Genomic DNA, 20,000 nt, shown 5'->3' on the forward strand with positions numbered 1-20,000 from the left:
GTGGGGAGGGTGGGGGTGCAGGACGAATGAATGAGTGAGCAGAGTGAAGGAAAAAGAGAGGGGGTAGACACAGGAGGAGAACAGGGGAGAGGTGAACAGATTGGATGGAGAGATGACAGTTGAAAGGGAGCAATAAAGTTATATAAAACACACTTATCTTTATCTACCATGGAAAAGGTTAAGGCACATGATAGGTACAAACACATCTGCTACTGAGTAGTACAGTTACTTTATTTTGACGGTCTTGAATCAGTTATATCTACACAGGTAGGTTTGTTTGTTTTGATGTGTGTCCGTGTCCTGCATTTATTTTACAGTTGCTTAACTTTTTATTTTGTAAATGTACAGTGTGCTGCACATCCACAAAAACAAAACCCCCTTTTTTTTGAATGCATGCAAATACACCTCCGGATCCTTTGGTTGTGGTACTGCATTGTGCAGTCAGGAATAGACAGTCATATGGGTCTTTGTTGTGAGGGTTCAGTATTGTCCAATGAAAGCACACACTTCTGAGGACACACAAAAGGGATGCTGGGTATTGTTATAACGTTTTTTAACCTCTGAAATTAAAATTTATACAGTAAGTTTTTTTGTAGTTTATTGATTTTTACCACAACGTACATTTTTGTAAACACTGTGTAAAATATGCAAGCTTTATAAAGTCACATACGTCACAAAGAAAAATCAGACTTCAATGCAGGCACATGCCGTTCGCCTCAATGACGCATGAGTGACACCAACTTGGACTGGACTCTCTTTCTGTCTCTGATTCGAGCTAAATCAGGAGACAGTAGGCTGGAAAGGAGACCGGACACGTTACCACTGGATTCTGAGCACAGTCTCACCAAGCAAGAGAAAAATGGCAATAGGATTCTGTTTCTCTCTGGTTTTCTAAATCTCAACTGCCCGACCTATAACGTTGTAAAAATATATACTATATGACCAAACTTGAAGTTTTAATTTATACAGTGTGTTACAACTTTTTTTTTTTATTTTGCCTTGAATATCCAGATCCACTCGTCCACCTGTACTCTCTTCCTGCACACGAATGAATTAGTTAATATCCAAATGACACCACAAAAAAACTGGCACTTGGAAAGAATAAAATATAAACATCTGTACAGATTTTTCTTCATGCTCACGACTGAATATTTCTCTTTAAGATGCACTGGTGAAGGAGGATTCAGGGTTGGTGGTAACTTGGTCTGAATGCATTAGGAAGGAAAATGAAGGGACTTGTATTAACACTGCCATCTCTTGTCTATCCCATCACCTCTGTCTGACCCCTAGACCCCCCCATATTGTCTGTTTCAAAGATGCAGGGGCTGCCAGACAATATGTACTCATCGCCTTTAGAAAGAACACTGCAGATAAACTTTTTTTCTGTAACCTTTTTTTGACAAATACAAAATATAAATAGGTGATCGTCGGCGTAACTCGACAATATTTGACACACATTTAAGTTACGTTGTTATTTCTTGCTTACAAACATGGTGAGCCTTTATCAAATGAGATGTGCTTTCCAAACAATGTGATATTAATATACAACTAAGAAGTCTGTCATTTTTTGTTTGTTTTTTTTCCCTTAATTTTTCAATTTTTTTGTTCCTTTTGACCCTAATATACATTTATATAAAACCCAACAAAAATAAAAATGCTTTTAGATCTATCCTTTCAACAAGAGAACAATCATCTCCCTCTCTTTTCAAAAACACAAATCATTTATAAACAAAATGCCTTATATCCTCTTTAATACACATCATTGACAAAGAGCAACCAACCAGGAAACTCAAGGAGCCATGTCGCTACACAACTGAAGTGGTTACGCATGTAACCACAGCTCTGTGACTGAAGGTCAACATGCCACTTGGCTCAAACATGTTGATCACGATGAAACAGGAAGTCTTTCCATTTTATCTTACTTTTTCAATGCAGTGTTAACAAAACCTGTCACTCCATCAGATGCACACACTTTGTCACTTTCTTTTCTCCAGACCACAACTTGCAGACTCCTTCTTTTATAAAATGGACATCAACCACCTGTTAACCACTTTTGATTTCAAAGCATCTCAGTGCACTTTTTTTTTTTTTTTTCTGAAAAAACACAGTGAACCAAATGGATTGTAAATCTATGAGAGCAGGCTGCTGGGAGTACATGTTATCTGCTATGCTACAGCTCTTCTCAGGCTCGGTTTCTTTCCTTTTACTTTTCCTTTCTCGTGTCCATCCCGCTATTCTCAAAACAAACATTCAGTGACCTTCAAAACACACCAGTCCAAACCTGTTCAATTCAAAAACCCAGAACATTTTGGGGCATGATCTTTTATCAGATGTGAAAATTGAAATGAAAAACATTGATTTTCCCATTTCTTCTCCCACAGGTTTCCTTCCAGCACACGTTTCTTTTCCGTTCACTTCTTTCACTTTCCTTTGTCGCCTCCACACATGTCCATTCCTTCAACAGCACCGGCCTCTGTCCGTTTCTTGTCACTGGTAGAGCTCAACAAGAGTCAACACTGCAAAATTCACATGATGTCCGGTGGGAATGTAGATATGAGAAAGTAGTAGGAGTAGTCACTTTTTATTCTTTTTGATTTTTTTTCTGAAAAGCATGAGAATGCTGGCTGCTGCTGGGTAGTCGCTGTTGTGATCATTAATTTTTTTAAATCCTCTTTTCTGTACAAAGTCCAACTCCAAAGATAAGCTCCATGTGAAATGGCAGTGGTGATATGAGAGATCCTCCTCTAGCTGGGGTGTCGCACTTTTAAGCCTGAAGCACATGGATAAGAGAGAAAAATATTAGAGGAACTGTTCTACTGAGTTTGAAATAACAGTAAATGAAGAGTTTCAGTCCAAAATGCTACATATTCCCTGTAAAAATGAGAACTGGTAACTTTAATACTGTACAGTGAGTTAAAGGATGAGGCTGGTAATTTTCAAAATTTTTGTTATTGCCTACAAATTCCATGAAAAGACCAAAATGAAAAAACACCTGTCTCTTAACACCTAACCTTCAAGACTTCCCCAATCTTACTGTGGCATTCATCCCCAGGCCCACCTTTTTCTTACTGACTATATGAAACTTTACAGCTGCAGTGTCTTTATATTACAAGTGGGGAAAACATCTATGAGTAATGTGAAAGGAGTCACTCATATAGACAGACCCACAGAGAATCAGATGGATTTTCTGGCCCTCGAGTTCACTGTTTTGGTTGAGTGTCACTGCCAGTTGGTCAGAAACAGCTCTGTATCGAGTGGATGTGTAAATGGGCAACTGTTTGCTAACATGTTTGTCTCATTAGCCGTGTTGTCATATTAACATGTCAGTGTTGTTTTTACAGCTTGTTGTGCTGCCCCCATGTCGCTAAGGGAAGTACAGTTGCTGAGGGCGCTGCAGGAGCAGGTGAGGCAGGTTATACCTGACATGTAACACCCCACCTCTTTACGACCCTATCACCCACAAAATCTCAAACATTACTTAAGCAGTAGCAAATAGTGCATTTGTTGGATTCTATTTCCATCATTAACACTCAACTGGCACAGAGGAATAACGATACCTGTTACTGTCATTGTTGGTTTTGGTCTTTTCACTGGATTTGTTGAGAATAAGAATAATTGGCCTTAACCCTTAAAATTTCACACTAAAATGTAGGTTTTCAGAGTTGGAGCCACATTTTACCATCACTGGATATGAATTTGGAATGAAACTCTCCACTTTAATTCCACTTATGTAAGACGGCTAGACAATGATTTGGCATTATAACAGTACTTGACAAATCTCATCAGTGTCAACAAATGCTTCAATCATGACAGTCCAGATGGCAAATGGAGGCAGGAGACAGCAAAACAGATGCTGCATGTGCTACGTGAAGTGAAAATTACTTACCTGATGGGTAATTCTTACTTTTACCTGAAGCTGTTTTTTTTACTAAAGTGGCAAAATTTCAATGTATACCAAAAAATCATGTTATTTCTCTGGAGTAACCCTGTGATGTGTTTCCTATGATAATGCAGTGGATGGAGATGAAAGAATTGAACAGATGGCCACTGACAAAGATGACTGAGATAGGAAGATGACAATGAGGAAGCCAGTGAGGTCTGATGGGAGGCCTCTGGTGCAGGAGAGGACAACAGCGGTGAGGAGGAGGCAGGAGGAGATAGAGATGCTGCTGGTAAAACAATGACTACTACTGAAGGTCACCCAGATAACCTGGCACCCTTGCTAAAGTCATTTAGTGGGACATTAAATAGTGGGCCAGTTTGGGAATTCAGTCAATAACCACAGGGTCTGAGGACATTACTGATTTAGATTTATTTCCTTGTGTAAAAAATTGAGAAAAACCTTGCAACAGAAAGCTTTCATTAGACTTTAGTGGTTTTAGTTCTATTAGTTTTATAGCTCTATTCAGTGAAGCTTTCGGTTGAAATACACTTGATTCTCTATACTAAAAAAGACATTTTAGGATATCTCTCAACCCCACAGAGAAGCTGAATTTCCTTCTTTGTGCAACTTAATTAGAAATATGGACATCTACTTTACCTAAGAAAGCAATTAGTAATCATTTATACCATGAATTTAAATATAAAATATTCAAATGAACTACTCCAGACATCAAATTGTATGTAAATTGAATTCATGTTAGCTCATCCTCACATGAATTCACATTACATCTCTGTCTTCCCCATATTATGCCTGAGCTGATAATGTATGAATTTTTGCGCGTGCATTATATGTGTTGGCTCTCTTCATCACCATATCAGCTTACATGAATTATTTATCTGAAGTCATCTTGCTTTGACCCAGGAAATTGCAGGTACAGAAATGTAGAAAATTGTGTGTATACGTGTGTATGTGTCTGTGTATATCTTTTTCTTTCTCTCTACCGCTTTTCATTAAGGGATAACTGAGTCTCTGGAGGATCCACTTGGAGTGCAGAAGAATGATTCCCCTTCATCATTTGCCACCACTTTCAGCAAAGGCTGTCAGGGGAAGCAGTGAGTGAAGCTAGGCGTACATTTCAATCAGACAGGTGGTGCTGAATTGTAAACTCACACAGACCGGTCTGTGTGTATTACAGAGAGCAGACTTCACGTTGGGTTTTTTTTATTGAACAACGGTGTGTTGAAAATGTGTATGTTGCAGTGGCAAAAGCAATGTTAAAATACAAACTGAGTGTTCAGTAAGCCCCACCTCCCTTAGTTACTGTTGCTATGCCTCTCAGCTTTCTGTTCTCGCACTTGTGCATTATGCACCTTACAATAACTGGATGTTTGCCACTTTAAATTTTAAGTAATTTTTTGAAACAACGGGTCTTTGATTGTAGACAGCGATACACAAGGCTGCTCGTTTCTATCTAGGCAACACAATCGACAGTTGTCAACTGTCAGTTGCTAGCTGAAATGACAACTTTTGCTAGCTGTTGCTGCTTAGCTAGCTAATTAAGCTAATGTTAGCTCCATGAGTTGTTTAAAAATGCTTTTTGAAAAACAAGAATCTCATAAAAGGAGAGAAAAAATAATATATTGTGATAGGTAATGAAGATAAGTAATGTACCAGGAAATAGTCAGCACCCTCACCAACTGATGATCCATGCAGAAGAAATTTAAATAAAGAACATAAGTACGATACGGAAATGACTGAATTGTTATTTCATTCTGATATCCTGATTAGCTGCTTAGCTACATACTTGTTCATGTTTTCAAACTGAATGTTTTCACTTTTAATTTCACGAGATTTTAGGAAAAGGACTGATGAACGTGTTTGGCAAACATAATGCTATTTTGGGTGATGAGTTTGACTGGGGTTGTTAAAGAGCAGGAAAGAGCTGCGTATGTTAGCCTGAATTCTGATAGCATCCAGGACCAGCTTCCACACACTGAGGAAATGATACTCAGTGGATGTGCAAGTCGTGACATGCTTATGATGGCAGTTTAAGTTAGAGCAAACACATTGTTAATTCTATTTCTTAACACTTCAGCTCTTTTATTTTTTGGTTTTTGTAAAAGCTGGAGAAAAAGACATCAAACTATTTTAAATGCAAGGTGTTTCTCTAATGACAGCCCCATGCAAACAGCTTTAACGTGAAGAAATCTAAAGCTTGACAGGCCCTCTGTGCCTAGATGCTGTACGACTGAACAATCGCTGTTTGAGAGAGGAGTTTAGTAAATGATGAATTAAACTATAACAAATGAGGCATTCTTTAATTAAAATCCACCCCAGAATTATTTTACATTGAAGCCCCAACATCAGTTTGTTATTGTTAGTGTATTTCAGACATTTTCAATCTTGTAATTACATTTTATCAATTCTTTTCCTTAATCTAGGCATTCATTTTTAAACCTTAAAAGTCACTTTCAGTTAAACTGCAAGTGAACAGCGTAAAATTCAATGAGAAGACCAAGGTGACTTCACCAGCTGACTGCTGTGGGTGCAGGGTGACAGCAGGTCTACATGATACAGTGTGAGGATGAAAGGAAAACAGGCGGAAACGATGAACAAACAGGGAATGAAAGGATGCTACAATCCAACTCAAAGGGTGAAGGTTGTTATTTCTTGTTGTGCTTTTACTTTTCAGACCTACCATGCATGCATTTAGACCCAGGAGTCAACAGGCTGGGGCTTAACATCACAAGCGTCCACCAGACTGACCGCAGGCCTGTTACTCCTGATATAGTGTTTCCTATTTGTGTCATTCTGTGGCCACAGGAGGACGGGTTAAAAAAAACACAGCAAAACAAAAAGAGGTCAATACATTTCAGAAATACACACACGCACACATACATACACATGCATCCAGGATCAGAGAAGCCAGTGTTAGTTCCCTGCCTTAAGGAAAGCTTGGAAAGAAGTCAGAGTGATTACAAAACAGCATACCAAAACATGCAAATGAAAGAGGGAGAGAGCAGATTCACAGCCAAGTTGCATTCAAAGCGGGCAAAACACCTCTGGGAAGTACAGACGGCAGACTTAGAAGACAGCTTTGGAGTAACACTCGAAGGTTTCCACACTCCGAAGACAAACACGACTATGTTGTACTCCTGTCTGTGACTTCAGAGCTGCTAAAAGTATCTGCCCATTGAAGAGGTAGTGACAGTATAACTTCATTTCTAACTGGTTTAATAGTTTCGCTAAATGTGACGAGAGTAAAATAAAAAGGAAAATAGATTATTGAAGCCTGAGGTCAGTGCTTAATACTGAAGCTGCCATTTTTGTGCTGCTATACTTGAATGCTACATTTTCTCTGTAAACTGTCCAAACTCTGTACTTGGTTTAAAAGCCTCTCGAACAGCTTTAAAACATCATGTGACACTGAAACTTGCCGCTGAGAACCATACAAATGAAGATTTTTAATTTTTCGTCACTAATTATGTTTCATTACAGGTTTTAAAAACATTTCTGAGCAAAATCCTCTTCACAAAACTGAGGTGATTCGTCTGATTATCCTTAAAGATGCCTCCAAATAATAATAATAATAATATTACTAATAAATGTGTTATGTATAAATATATGTATGAATTGTATATAAATGTTATTATTAATTATATATTATTAATGAACAGAGGATGCTCTTTTAAAGCATTGAAAAAGCATACTTCCTTTTTCGCTTTGAATTTGAGGTAATCTTTGATTCCATTCAAATTTTTTAAAAATCAATGCAGAAGAGACATCAGTTAAAATTAACAATGAAGATAAAAACCCAGAAGAGCAACTTAACACCAGATGAAAATCGCCTTTATCCAGTGGTTTCACTTCTTCACTTGATGTAATGATGTAGACGTGTACTCCACGGTGTGGTCAGTACACGGTGACATCAGAGTTGGGTGTGGTTACAGCTATGACAGAGCACATTTCTGACAAGGTCAGAGAAACAAAACTGAAACTTTCAACCAGGGAGGCAGTGGAACAAGGATTTTCAGACTGGTGTTAAGCTCCCCTTATAATCACAACAAAACACTGCAGCAGTACCCTTAATACAAATGCAGTTTAAAAAAGAAAAGGGAAAACTTTCTTATTTCTGACTTTAAAACATCTGTTACCAGGAATATAAAGTATATTATCTAGAATCTCAGCTTCTCCTCTCAGATATTTTCCTCTACACTAATGCCACAGTATATAGAAACAGAGAGGTCTTATGGGCCAGCTTTAAATAAATGTTAAAGACTATGTGGCTTTTTAAAAACTAAATAACACTGTGTTCCTCTTACAAATGAGAAGCTTAATCTATAACAATAAAAAGCACCCTTGCTTCAATAAACTCAGGGGCATACTGGTACGACCAGCTAGCTAACGTTAGCAAAGCATAGACATTGGTAAGGTAGATTTTGCCTTTTGTAATTGACATTACTGAGTCAGGTCATTTACTTTAGGACTCTTGAGCAATTGTTTTCATTTTAACATTTATTTCAAATGTTACCTGCGGCCACAGTGGACACTGTTCAGTAAAGTTACATAGGGTCGCTTTAAGATACTGAATTATACAATTTTTCTCTGCTTTTTACATTTAAATCAAAACTGTAAAACTCCTATTTTCATTATCTTAAACTATAATAAACTACAGTAATAGTTTATTATAGTTTAAGACGCTAAAGTTAGTTTGAACCTGCATGGAGAAGCAGATACTGTTTATGACCGTGCAACTAAAGAGACATATGCCAAAATAACTTCAATGAACTCTTTCTTGTAGTTATTTTACAACCCCACATGGCAAATCCCATTAATTTAGCACTAAAATAGATCAAATATAAACTACAAAAAGTACTTGAGAGTCATCCGACACATGTCAGACATCCTCTGAAGCCATTATCCCGCGACTCCTCGTTGAGGGTGAATTGCCAATCAGCTCCACAATAAACAAACTGTGGCTGCTGTGTGAAACGGCTGTATAATCAGCAGACAACCACCTGATAATGCAGCAGTCTGTTCATTGCCAAGGCAAGGGTCGTCTCCACAAGGAGTGCTTGTTGGCGGGTTCTTTTAATCAGTTTCAGATTAATTACTTTACAGACACCAAAAGCTTACACTCAATTAACTGGTGGCTCGCAGATCTGACGCTCTCCCCAGCACTGAGCTGCAGCGGGCAACAGTAACAGAGAATGACAACTTCCAGCCTATTTAAAGAATCAATAGGATTAACAGCCTCTAATGAGGACCACCACAGAAGACATGAGGAGAGAGGGAAAGAGAAAGACACAGAGGGAGAGAGCATGATAATAGTTCAGTGAGGCATCATTATTTCATCCTCTATCCCCCAGTCCCGCAGGAGATCAGAGAGGTCTGTCTGTACCTTTAATGGCTCCCGTTCTGTCAGGTCCACTGAGCCGTCGCCCGCCTTGTATTTGCAGTCCTTGTCCCTCTGGTCAATGGTGGAGTAACCATCTAATGAGGCCAGAGAACAACAGTCAGCTGATTCCTCTCTAACCAATAAAACTTTGACAAATAACTCATAGTGTTGTTTTAACCTGTGTTAAATTTCAGAGCGGTTTTCTGCCCTGGAAGATTCACAAGGGGTTGGACACAGAAGATTGACGAAAGATTTCTCCACATTCTTGGTTCGTGCTCATCTAAACCTTCTGACACTCATGTTGTTTACCACCACTGTACATCTAAAACAAACTAGTTTAAGTACTTGCAAGTGGTATTTGACCCTGTCCTCATCACTGTCTTTAAAAATGAGCTCTCATGTAATCCAGTGTCCATCGAGCATTTCAGAGAAGGAAATCTGCCCTGTACAGCCAAACCGTCTCAGAGTGACGCATACTGTCCTACTTGTTATATTATGAGTTACGTTTTTCTTAACCTACAAAATGACAAATCATAGCAAATATTTAGGAGAGCTCCCATGATGTCCTAACCTGTCAGAAGTCTTTTCAGAAAATGATGTTTATGCAGACACATGCACAAGAGGCGTGAGGTTATGAAGAGACACCAGGCGAATATTTACACATTTTTTTAAACCTTGAATGAGATGCAAAATAAAAACATAATTTTGCAAGAGTAACAGTTTGAGCCAGTCACAACCAAGCAGGAATAACTCAAACTTTGATCACTTGTCTATCTCCTCAGATAGAGTCAGATTCAATCACACATGTTGTCACAGTGTATTTCTCTACACTGAGTGACATCATGCAAATCACATTTTTCTGATCTGAAGGATCACACAAGTTAATATGTAGCAATATCATTACGGTGCAATATTACTCACTACATGCAACATGTGGTGCATTATTAACATTGTAAAACACTGTGATTGGATACAGGCGTCTAGTATGGGTCACACAGGTAAGGCTCATTCTTAGTTACACTGCATATACAGTTAATGTTTAACCTACACAAATGGCTTCTTGCAATTGCTCGCATTCATAGTTATTCAAAAATATTATGAGCTTTTTTTTTATTTTGGCATTTTCATTTTTAATTTATATCCCAGATAAACTACTTACCGAGATTAATTGATCATACACATCAAGGCTACAGATAAGAATGTTTCTATTTTCTGCGCATCATCATTTCTACTTTGATGCTCTGAGTCTTGTCCTCGGAGTAATCCTTCTCCTTGTTGAAAGTAAGTGTAAAAAGCTTCATAAATAAGTCTCAAATCCTACTTTGATTCTTTGAATCCTAGTTTCACTTTCAGCACAGTTCCTGGGAGGGATTTTTAGACACTGGATAAATACAGACCCCCAGGCTTGGAGGTGAACCAACATGATACTGTATACCCTGAGAAGGTGACTTTGAATAGGAGTGTGAAAAACAAAAAAAATATAACAAATATAAATTAAATTACTCCTTCATGGAAAAAACTGTTATTCTATCTGTCACCCCTAAGAGTCTCAATATTCTTGATTTTTTTAAAAACGTAAGAAAAGGAAGACTGTCAGAGTTGCAGCTCTATAACAACAGGATTATTTACTTTGAGTACAGCAGAGGAAATCTGCACTGAGATATAATAAGAGTGTATTTATTATGCAGTAAGTGGAGAACCACCCACATCCTTTGGTGTCAAGCTTCTAATCAAAGCCCAGCTTTGTACAAACATCTTGTCAAGAGAGGGGTCTTGCATACAGCATCAAAGGGTGTCATGACTGAAACTCGGTCCAAAGCCATCGTACCGAGATCAGGATGTTCAGTGGTTTGAATTTTCTGATGAAAAAAAAAAAAAAATCTTGGCAATGCTTGGTAGTAGAAGAGATGTTGAATCACAGAAGATACTATGGGACACTGCGGACAGATTAGAGGAGAGCTACTTCTTCTTTGGCTAAGGACGATCATGCAGTCTGGCTCTTACCTGGACCCAGCTCATCCATAGGTATCATATCACCACTGCCACATTTCCTGGTGCCTGAAAAGCATTCATATGCCATTTGTACAAAAGCGGCACACACACAAACTGAGTCATTGAGCCAAAACTCTGCTGCTTTTCAGGGTAATGGTTCTCGGCCAGTGATTGAATAAAGCAAACTGAGAGTTGGCAAGCATGAGCGCCACCATTCATGTGCATGTATGGATGCGGGAAAAAAAAATTAAAAATTAAAAAGGGGGCCATATAGCCAGAAAATCAGGACAGTAACCTGCTGCTATGCTATTGACTCCTCTGTCAAAAAGATGTTTGTTGTTGGGCCAATGTACCGCACAAGTCCCCCTCCCTCCCCCACACATGCTGCTGCTGTTATAGAAAACCTCTACCCCAGTTTTTTCATTGGATACAGCTACACACACTTATTTAAGAGTGGAGGAATATTCATTATCCCTGACCTTATTACATCAATTCAAAACCCAAGATGAAAAAAAAAACAGTTCAACAACATTTCTTTATATTCCTTCTTGAGGGTGTCAGGTTTTGGTTCAACAGCAGCAGGATGACGTTCAAAGCTCCATTTCCCATTTAATGTGCTTTGTTTATTCCTTAATAATAAATGGCATTATTGCAACATGTAACACACCACAGCTTCACCACACAGTGGATGAGTGTAATAATGTGGCAAGCATGGTGCTTAAATATAGCCATGAAAAAAAAAAAAAAACATACATATCCTCAGCATGTGGACACACACTGAGCCAGATGCTGTTCTCCAGTATTTGTCAGTATTTTGCTTAAACCCGTTTTAAGGACTGTACAGGTGGGATGCTCCATGTCAGGTAGTTTATGTCACGTGTTGCCCTGTATTTGCAGGGCCTCTTAAAGGATAAGTCTGGTTATATTCTATATTTTTGTCGACTAGTCGATAAATCCATTGAACTAATGGATCCTACCAACAAGTACTACGTGTAGCCAAAGTCTGGTGTATTTTATTTGTCTCTGAGCTCCATTCTTGTCCAGAAACTATGAAAACACATCTATGAGCCACACTGTTGCACTTGGTGACATGTTCTGCTATTGCATTGGGCACTGCACTTTATTTAAAATCGGTTGCACATAAACCATACTGCTGCTGAATCAGAGCACCAATGTGTGTTCATCCACAGCGGAAAATTATTTCAGTTTGCTGAAATCCACGGTGCCCAGCTAGTTTACGAAATTACAGAATTTAAAAAAAAAAAAGGAATTTAATGTTCTCGTTTTTAAAAACGTCTATATAGTAGGAAACCAAAGACTCGTGTGCTGTGCGCCATAGACAGTGTAGAGAGGTCAAAAAGTTCTGAGAGACAGACTTTTTGATTTTTGTGTTTTAATGGGATTTCTTTATAATAACAATAACAAAGATCACCAGCCTTATCCTTTAAATTAGTCACTTGACTTCCATGTTTTACCATGGTTACCATGTCTTACACATTTGTTCTATGGTGAAATAAATAACAGCATTGACTTCTTCCTCATTTTGCTGAGGCTCCCTGAGGTATTTTCAACCTAATCCCACCCATCTGTCCTCTAAACAGGCAAAAACAGCACCACACCCAAACACGCACACGCACCTTGGTTCTTCTCCATCAGGGGCAGGGTGGTGTCATCATAACCTGGCTTGCCGTTCTTTGTTGCTTTAGGGGTGGCTGTCACTGTGGGCTGTGAGAGAAGCGACAGAGCAAGCAGCATGTTAACGTGACATCATACAGCTCAAACAGGTACATGTCGAACAAAGAGAATTATGCTTTCTCTCTTGATACCGCCCAAACAGAAATGTAATATATGACATACTGTATATGTCCTTATATCAAGAGTGATGTTGCCATATATGTCACCTAGGGGATATATTACTATCACATGTATACATCCTCAGGATATATGAAGATATAAGTTTATAATATTAAAATAAAAATTTGTATAAATATCTATGATGACTTTTTATATGGTATGACATGTTGCAAGCATACGTTAACAATGTATGTTTAATTTATATATGCACGTTTGTTCAAACAACATACATAATAAATCAATAAGCCTATATATGTTTTTTCTTATTAATTTCTTATCAATTTTAAACATGTCTATCTTCCCATTCTGGGAAAGTTTCTCAGGCTTTTAGATCTACTGTATAATATCAACATATATTGAAAGGATTTGGGATGGATATTTACACAACATATATCTACATACATAAACATACATATTTGTAGGGGCGAGACAAATATGTCAATATATGAAATTGTTCCAATTTCTAATATATAATTATTAAATACATGTTTTTGTCTTATATTGACATATATTTTGTATATGGAAATCCAATATATGTACATACAGTATATTACATTTGTTTGTGGGTGGGTTAGGATTGAAAATATAGAGATGTTTACCATTTTACAGACTGACAGTCTAAAATATCAGAAGTTGACTTGTGTAACATCAACTGTCTGTACATAACATGAATAATATGAAGACTGCATGTGTTGGTAAGTAAGTGTTTTAATATATCTTTACCACATTGTTAATACACATGCTGTACTTAAATTTCACTGCAGGTTTATTTTATTGTTTTACTAAAGCTTTTTGTCATACAAACTTAGTGGGACACTTGTGGTTTAAATAATATTTTTTAAGAACCTGATATCACAATAACAATATTCAAGATTCACACATACAGTATGTGGAGGAAAACAGTTCTGTACCTGGAAGTGGCTCTTGTTCCAGCCGTCCTTGGTCAAAGCGTTTCTTAGCTCCTTGTAACTCCACACCGTCTGCAGCACGTGGGACGCCGCCTTTGTTTCGCGAGCTGATTGGCTGAAAGAACCACAACAAGGAAGAAATAAATTAAGAAATAATGAGAGCAATTAAATTCAGAAACCTCATCTAATCCTCAAAAACACTGATGGCTGGGTGTGTGACATTAGCACGCCACCGCCGCTGCAATCAATCTCTTCATTCAAAGACTTCAAGTCTCCTGAGTGGCTCCAGGGTCTAGTTTTTAATTCATAGCCAGATGAGTGCATGTTTCCCTTCATTAGCCACCTCTGAGCCACCAGTATTAATTACATGTGGGTGGGGGCTCACTTCAAAGAAAGCCAATCTCAGAGGGGGTGAGAGGAATCACAGCTATTTGGTCTGTGAATGAACAATGTATATTCATGCTGGTTAGAATGACTGATTGATCAATACTGAGCTTATGATCAATACGAGCCTTTGAAAAGCGCTCTTCATCTTAAATTAATAGTGTGGTGTGGAGCAGAGCCACTTCATTTTGGAACAGCTGACATTATGATGATATAAGACACTTCTTGAAATATCGGCCTTGATATCTGTTGGTTTTAGTTATCGGGTTGTTGAGGCGAACTTAGAGGAGCGTCCTCACGCTCACTTGTATAAGCAGCAGCTTCAGAGGCGCCCCCATATAACAATGCCCTCCAGTTCTAAAAGCCTGTTAATTAATGTGTGGTGGGTAGTGGTGTGCGTGTGGGCTCGGGCTTGTTATAGTGTAGTACTGTGGTAGCCAAGTCTGGCCTATTAGAGACACATTACATTATCCTCCATGAATACTAATATAAAAGCTCATAATGCAAATTGCATTCAAGGTCACACTGTAATTATCTGTACTGTATACGTATGGGGTCTCTGTGGTATAGCCACACCTCTGGTGTGGTTAACACAAATATGAACATGGAGTTTCTCTTGAAATTCACTGTGAGCAACATAAAACTGTTTGACCAGTAAGCAGTGTATGACTGATAATAAAAACAAAAGGGCAATCACCTACAATTTACTGAGTGTGAGGATTTGGGTAATCTAGGTATATTCTTCCAGCAGCTTATTTTGTGATAAAAAGGCAAATAGTTCTGCCAGTGTTGAGTGTGTAACTGTGTTGAATGTGCCATTTGGGCTCATCCATGTCTAAAAAGTTGCCAAATTAATGCATAAAATCCTCCAAATAATCCAAATAAGACAATGCACAGTATTAGAAATTGTAGAAAATTGCTGTAATTACATTTATGGTAGAATATGTGATGTACTGTATATATGTTGCAAGTCTTACCTGGTCCTGTTGATGGCGACCAGCTTCTCGATGGCCTGCGCCTGGATGAGGGAGCGGGCGTTTTCAGAGCTGTCGGTGACGATCTCGTGGATGGTGTTGAGGATGGCGACCACGGTGTCCTCCTCCAGGTTCTTAGCAGGTCGCTGCTGACCGCTGGGCAGGTTGCTCACCAAGTCCCGCATGGCATAGCTTCCTATAAGGTGACATTTTTTTTTTTTTAAGATTAAGCAGGTGATAGTGCTGGAATAATAAAGTTTCATTTAAAATGTCGTCAAATTTGAGATTTGCTAATTAGATCGGTTTAATCTTATCTTACTTATCTTAAGTCTTTGAATCTTGTGAACTGGGATCATTTAAATGGTATCTCATGTTATTTCACCTAATTTCTGAAATTTTGAAACAACACTTTTATCTTTACTTGAAACAGTTAATGTTATAATACGAGTAAAATTTTATCAGCTGTCTTCTGATAAATAATGTTTTAAAAACTTTACAGTAAAGTGAATGACTTGTTACAATGGATATGTGTTGCAATGTAGCTCTACCAACAGGACTATAAAGGTTCAGACCTTAAAATGATTTAATTAAGTGGCATTAATACAAATGAAAAATACAATTACTCTTGTTATAAGGGCATGCTGTCAACTGTTGAAAAACTAGTCAAAACCAACACAGTATATAATCTAATGCGCACTTGTAAGACAGGTGTGTAGGAAGCTGAAATATAATAAAGACACAAAATGTATTCGAGGACAGGCTCATGTTTTTTCAAGTCTGTCTCTAAACAATACTTATGCACACGCCCATATGTAGCCACATTATCAGTGGCTGTAATCCTCCCTCCTGACTATACTATGAGATATACTTTACACGGGGAACAAAAGGCACAGTCCTCCTTTCATGTAAAAATGCAAACTGAAATTCAAGTGAAACTAATGTGAGACTTATCGGTGGGTATCTGGCTCTACAGACTCAGTAACTTTGGAAGATACCCACTTGATTTGGCTAACTCAGACTGCTTACGACTCATATTTGCTTTGGCTGAACTTTTAAGTGCGTTTTTGCACAGAACAACAATTGCAGATTTTGTTCTCTGTTTCTTGTAATGAGATTAGGAAGAGAGCTCTTCAAAGCCACTATCGACAGGAGGGATAATTACAGCCAATAACTCTTTCAGTGTGCATATGAAGTGTGTGAGTAAGTTGTGTAAAAGTTTGAATCTTTGGCTTTAGACAGTTATTGTTGTTGCAGCAACATGCAAAACATCAGTGTGTCAGTGTTTTAAAACTGTGCCAGTTTAAAACAAAAATGCTATCTGATGTGTGTGTGATATTAACGGCTAACGGTTCGTACCGATCAGGTCCTTGTTGCGGCGGTCGATGGACAGGTTGCGCAGGGCGATGGCCACAGCTCGGACCACCTTGTCAGAGTCAGAGCGCAGCAGCTCCACCAGGATGGGGAGACCTTTCTCCTTACGCACCGTGGCTCTGATGTAGTTGGACCACTGGAGGGGAGGACAGAGGCATGTTGTGACTGCTTTTACATAATTTCAACCTTTAACCTCTAGTGTAGGCTGAGTGAGCGCGCAGTGGCAGCAGCATCCTGTTTGACATTCAGGCAGACCTACAGATTCCCACCGTGGAGCTGCCCAGCATGACCGCGCTTCTTTACTTTTGACCACTGGGAAAGCTCCGCTGGAGGAGTCCAGGTCACCTCCGTAATACCAGTCGAGGGAAGGGGTAAGACATTTATCTTTTTCAATCATTCACTCAGTGACTACAAGACAACTCAGCACTGCTCCTTGGCCTTGACTAATTCACAACATTACACAGTGGGGATCTGAATGGACATATGATATAATCTCTCTTAATTTAAACATCAGTAGATTTTACTTCTCATTTTTTTGTAACATGAAACATTAAGTTTTACATAAAAGGATTTCTCTTCTAAGCACTGATGCCCCCAGAGATGTAATTAAGCAGAGGACAGGCGCAGCTGAACCACCAGGTGGCAGTAGTGAGCCTTGGGAAAACAGGCCAATCCAGTGGCACAAAAATAAGCAGAAGCAGAGAATGAGGAGGATTTAAAGGAGAAGCTCTGATATCCTCCCAGGTAGCAGGGACATGCTTTGTCCGGCTACCAGATGTGCCAGTGTGATGGGTTTCTGGCTCCATGGGTTTGTGAGCTTGGCCAAGAATCCTGATCAGCTTCCGCTGGGAAAAAAAAAAAAACGCCAAAGGAAAGAAGGATTTCTCCTCAAAATGCCCACCTTAGCTGAAAATCACTACTATTGAATTATTCAGAGCACCACATGTGAGACTCAGAGCTGGATGTTAACTCATGAAACTAAAAAAAAAAAGAGTTCAGGAGGGTTTTTTTTTTCTTTCCTGGACTGAGGGATGTGTTTACAGTCTGACACATGGGTGTTAAAAGAGGTGGCGTCGTGATGATGCTGCCGTGGGCTGAATACAGCCGGCCCGCTGAAAAACATAAGTGACCGCTCTCGCCCGGAGGTGCTGCGCGTAGACTGGCGTCTGACAACCGGCCTTCCCTGTTGATAATTCACTGCTGCTTGAAAGCCAGACAGCCTCTCAGCAGCTCCACAGCCATTCTAATTGGAATAAATGTCTGAGCCTCGCTGTAGAGGTCCTTACATCATCCATCATCACAGCCAAACATCTACCAGAGATGAGAGCGTGTTGTGCATTAGTTATCAAGCTCTTATGTAGCCATTGAATCCCACGTAGATGGAAGGACCTAACTGAGAAAGAACTGTGTCTACTATAAACCTATAAATCTTTCTAAATAAAACTAAATTTCTCTTTGACAGTGCAATGCTCAACCATCGTGGCAATCAATATTTTTTACGATTTTACTGTCTGAGCGTTCTGCTGCCTGCTTCAGCTGCGCCTCTTTCTTGATATTTCCTTCTTCTTACAAAGTTGCTATATGGTTTGCAGAGACACAGTGCATTTGCATCTTGTGACTCTGAGCATCTCTGGAAGGAATCTCTGTGTCCTTTTAATCCCGTTTGACTCTAGATAATTTTGCTCCGATCGCAGTCCAAAATGTGTGTTATTAAAAGGACAACGATGAGAGCAGGAGTGGCAAAAATGCAATTTATAAATAAAAACAAGTCAGACAGAACAGTGTGTACGTGTTGTGCCCTCCCCAGCCCCGGACTCACGGTCCACTGTCCAGCGCTGAGGTTTTGTAGAGCCCCGGCAGCGGCCTCCAAAGTGTTGTAGTTCTGGCTCTCTGTCAGCAGAGACAGGTAGAGCCTCACCACCTCCGGCTGATACAGCAGCTCAAAGCCTGCAGGGAAATACAGAGAAACACACACACACACACACTGGTCAAACTACCTGGCAAGACACAAGCCAATTAGGCTGCATGAGGGTACGGGCAGTACAGTGCTGAGATTTATCTCTCTGGCACGAGGGGCAACAGAGAAGAAGCCTGGGTCTGGCAGCAGCAGACAACATTGATAAACGCCACAAAACAGAAATGCACACAATTTCACAGCATAGAGTCTGGAAAGCAGGAGCTTGTTCACTTGGTTTCACAATAGTAACACCTTTATGAAGAAATGCTGGAACAGAGCCTGGTAGTAATATGAAGACATGTTACGACTGAAAATATTTGTAGGATTATAAATGAGGAGAACACAAGACGGAGAAGTTATTGATCTGACAGCTCTGACCAAACTCAAAGTGTTTCTGAGGGACGCTTATCTCACCAGCACATAACACATTCAACAACAGTCAATCATTAGGCCTTCCCTCTGATGGAAACCTAATTACATTATCAGCTATTAGACAGTGGAGGCGCAGGGAGAGACAGAGGCGTTAAAATCACATCAAATCAAATCCATTCATCCAGGGTTTTTTTTAAATTAATTTTTGCACAAACAGGTGCGTCACTAAGTGCTCTATAAAGGATCAAAAAGACACACAATGATTCAATTAAAAAGGTCAGAGCACGAATACATCTTCAGTCAAGGTCATTTTCAGCTGTTCACAACACTGAAGGGAGTCGTACATTTTTTATGGCCGGATACATCAGTCCACAGCGAGCGAGGCCATCTCATCAGATTTCAATGGCTGCCTCACTACTGTGATGATGTTGAAGGCAAATTCTGACACTTACACACACGCTCAGGTTTTATTTTAGATGCGTCTAAAAGAAGAAGTCATGTAAATGGATCTCAGGATGTTTAGCTCACATATGGAAAATAATTGGCGGCACAGTTGACGGCAAAAGCATTAAGCAAATGTCTTTCGAGCGAGGAATCAAAACAAAGCCAGAAGTAAGGCTTCAACAGGGGCGCAATCTGCTTTTACTCACTGAGGCTTTAACAGGCTTCTGCTGTCTGGATCACAAGTTAGCTGATGCTTTGGAACTAGTGGCTAAAATCCTTTTTTTTTTTTTTTTACACAGAAACACCATTTCACCAGCAGCTTCCTTCCTATCCTCTCCAACAGGACACAAGCAATTTCAAATCCCTTTTCTATCCCTCTAGGCTCAAATTAAAGAAAATATAACCCACTGTTTCTTCTCAAATCTTCTGAGGCCTGTATTTCCAAGGTTTCTATTTGAAAACC

The 20,000-nt window shown here is 39.2% G+C and overlaps 1 protein-coding gene across 6 annotated transcripts in view; it reads right to left on the reverse strand.

The window, feature by feature from the left end:
• Positions 1-210: 210 nt before the first annotated feature.
• The window catches only part of arvcfb (ARVCF delta catenin family member b), a 125,938-nt gene continuing 106,148 nt past the window's right edge, over positions 211-20,000 (reverse strand). For all 6 annotated transcript variants that reach the window (XM_023397548.2, XM_087171584.1, XM_087171582.1 and 3 more), the window contains 9 exons: positions 18,584-18,711; positions 16,750-16,900; positions 15,397-15,589; positions 14,039-14,150; positions 12,911-12,998; positions 11,286-11,339; positions 9,285-9,376; positions 6,582-6,694; positions 211-2,770 (listed from right to left, as the gene is read on the reverse strand). In XM_023397548.2, the coding sequence (XP_023253316.1) occupies positions 6,593-6,694; positions 9,285-9,376; positions 11,286-11,339; positions 12,911-12,998; positions 14,039-14,150; positions 15,397-15,589; positions 16,750-16,900; positions 18,584-18,711 (920 nt within the window). In that variant the 3' untranslated portion in view covers positions 211-2,770; positions 6,582-6,592. The remainder of the gene's footprint in view (positions 2,771-6,581; positions 6,695-9,284; positions 9,377-11,285; positions 11,340-12,910; positions 12,999-14,038; positions 14,151-15,396; positions 15,590-16,749; positions 16,901-18,583; positions 18,712-20,000) is intronic.

Source organism: Seriola lalandi, unplaced genomic scaffold (assembly GCF_002814215.2).
Source record: "Seriola lalandi dorsalis isolate HSWRI2012SDOR001 ecotype SW California unplaced genomic scaffold, Sedor1 jcf7180002054883, whole genome shotgun sequence".
NCBI classification, from domain to species: Eukaryota; Metazoa; Chordata; class Actinopteri; order Carangiformes; family Carangidae; genus Seriola; species Seriola lalandi.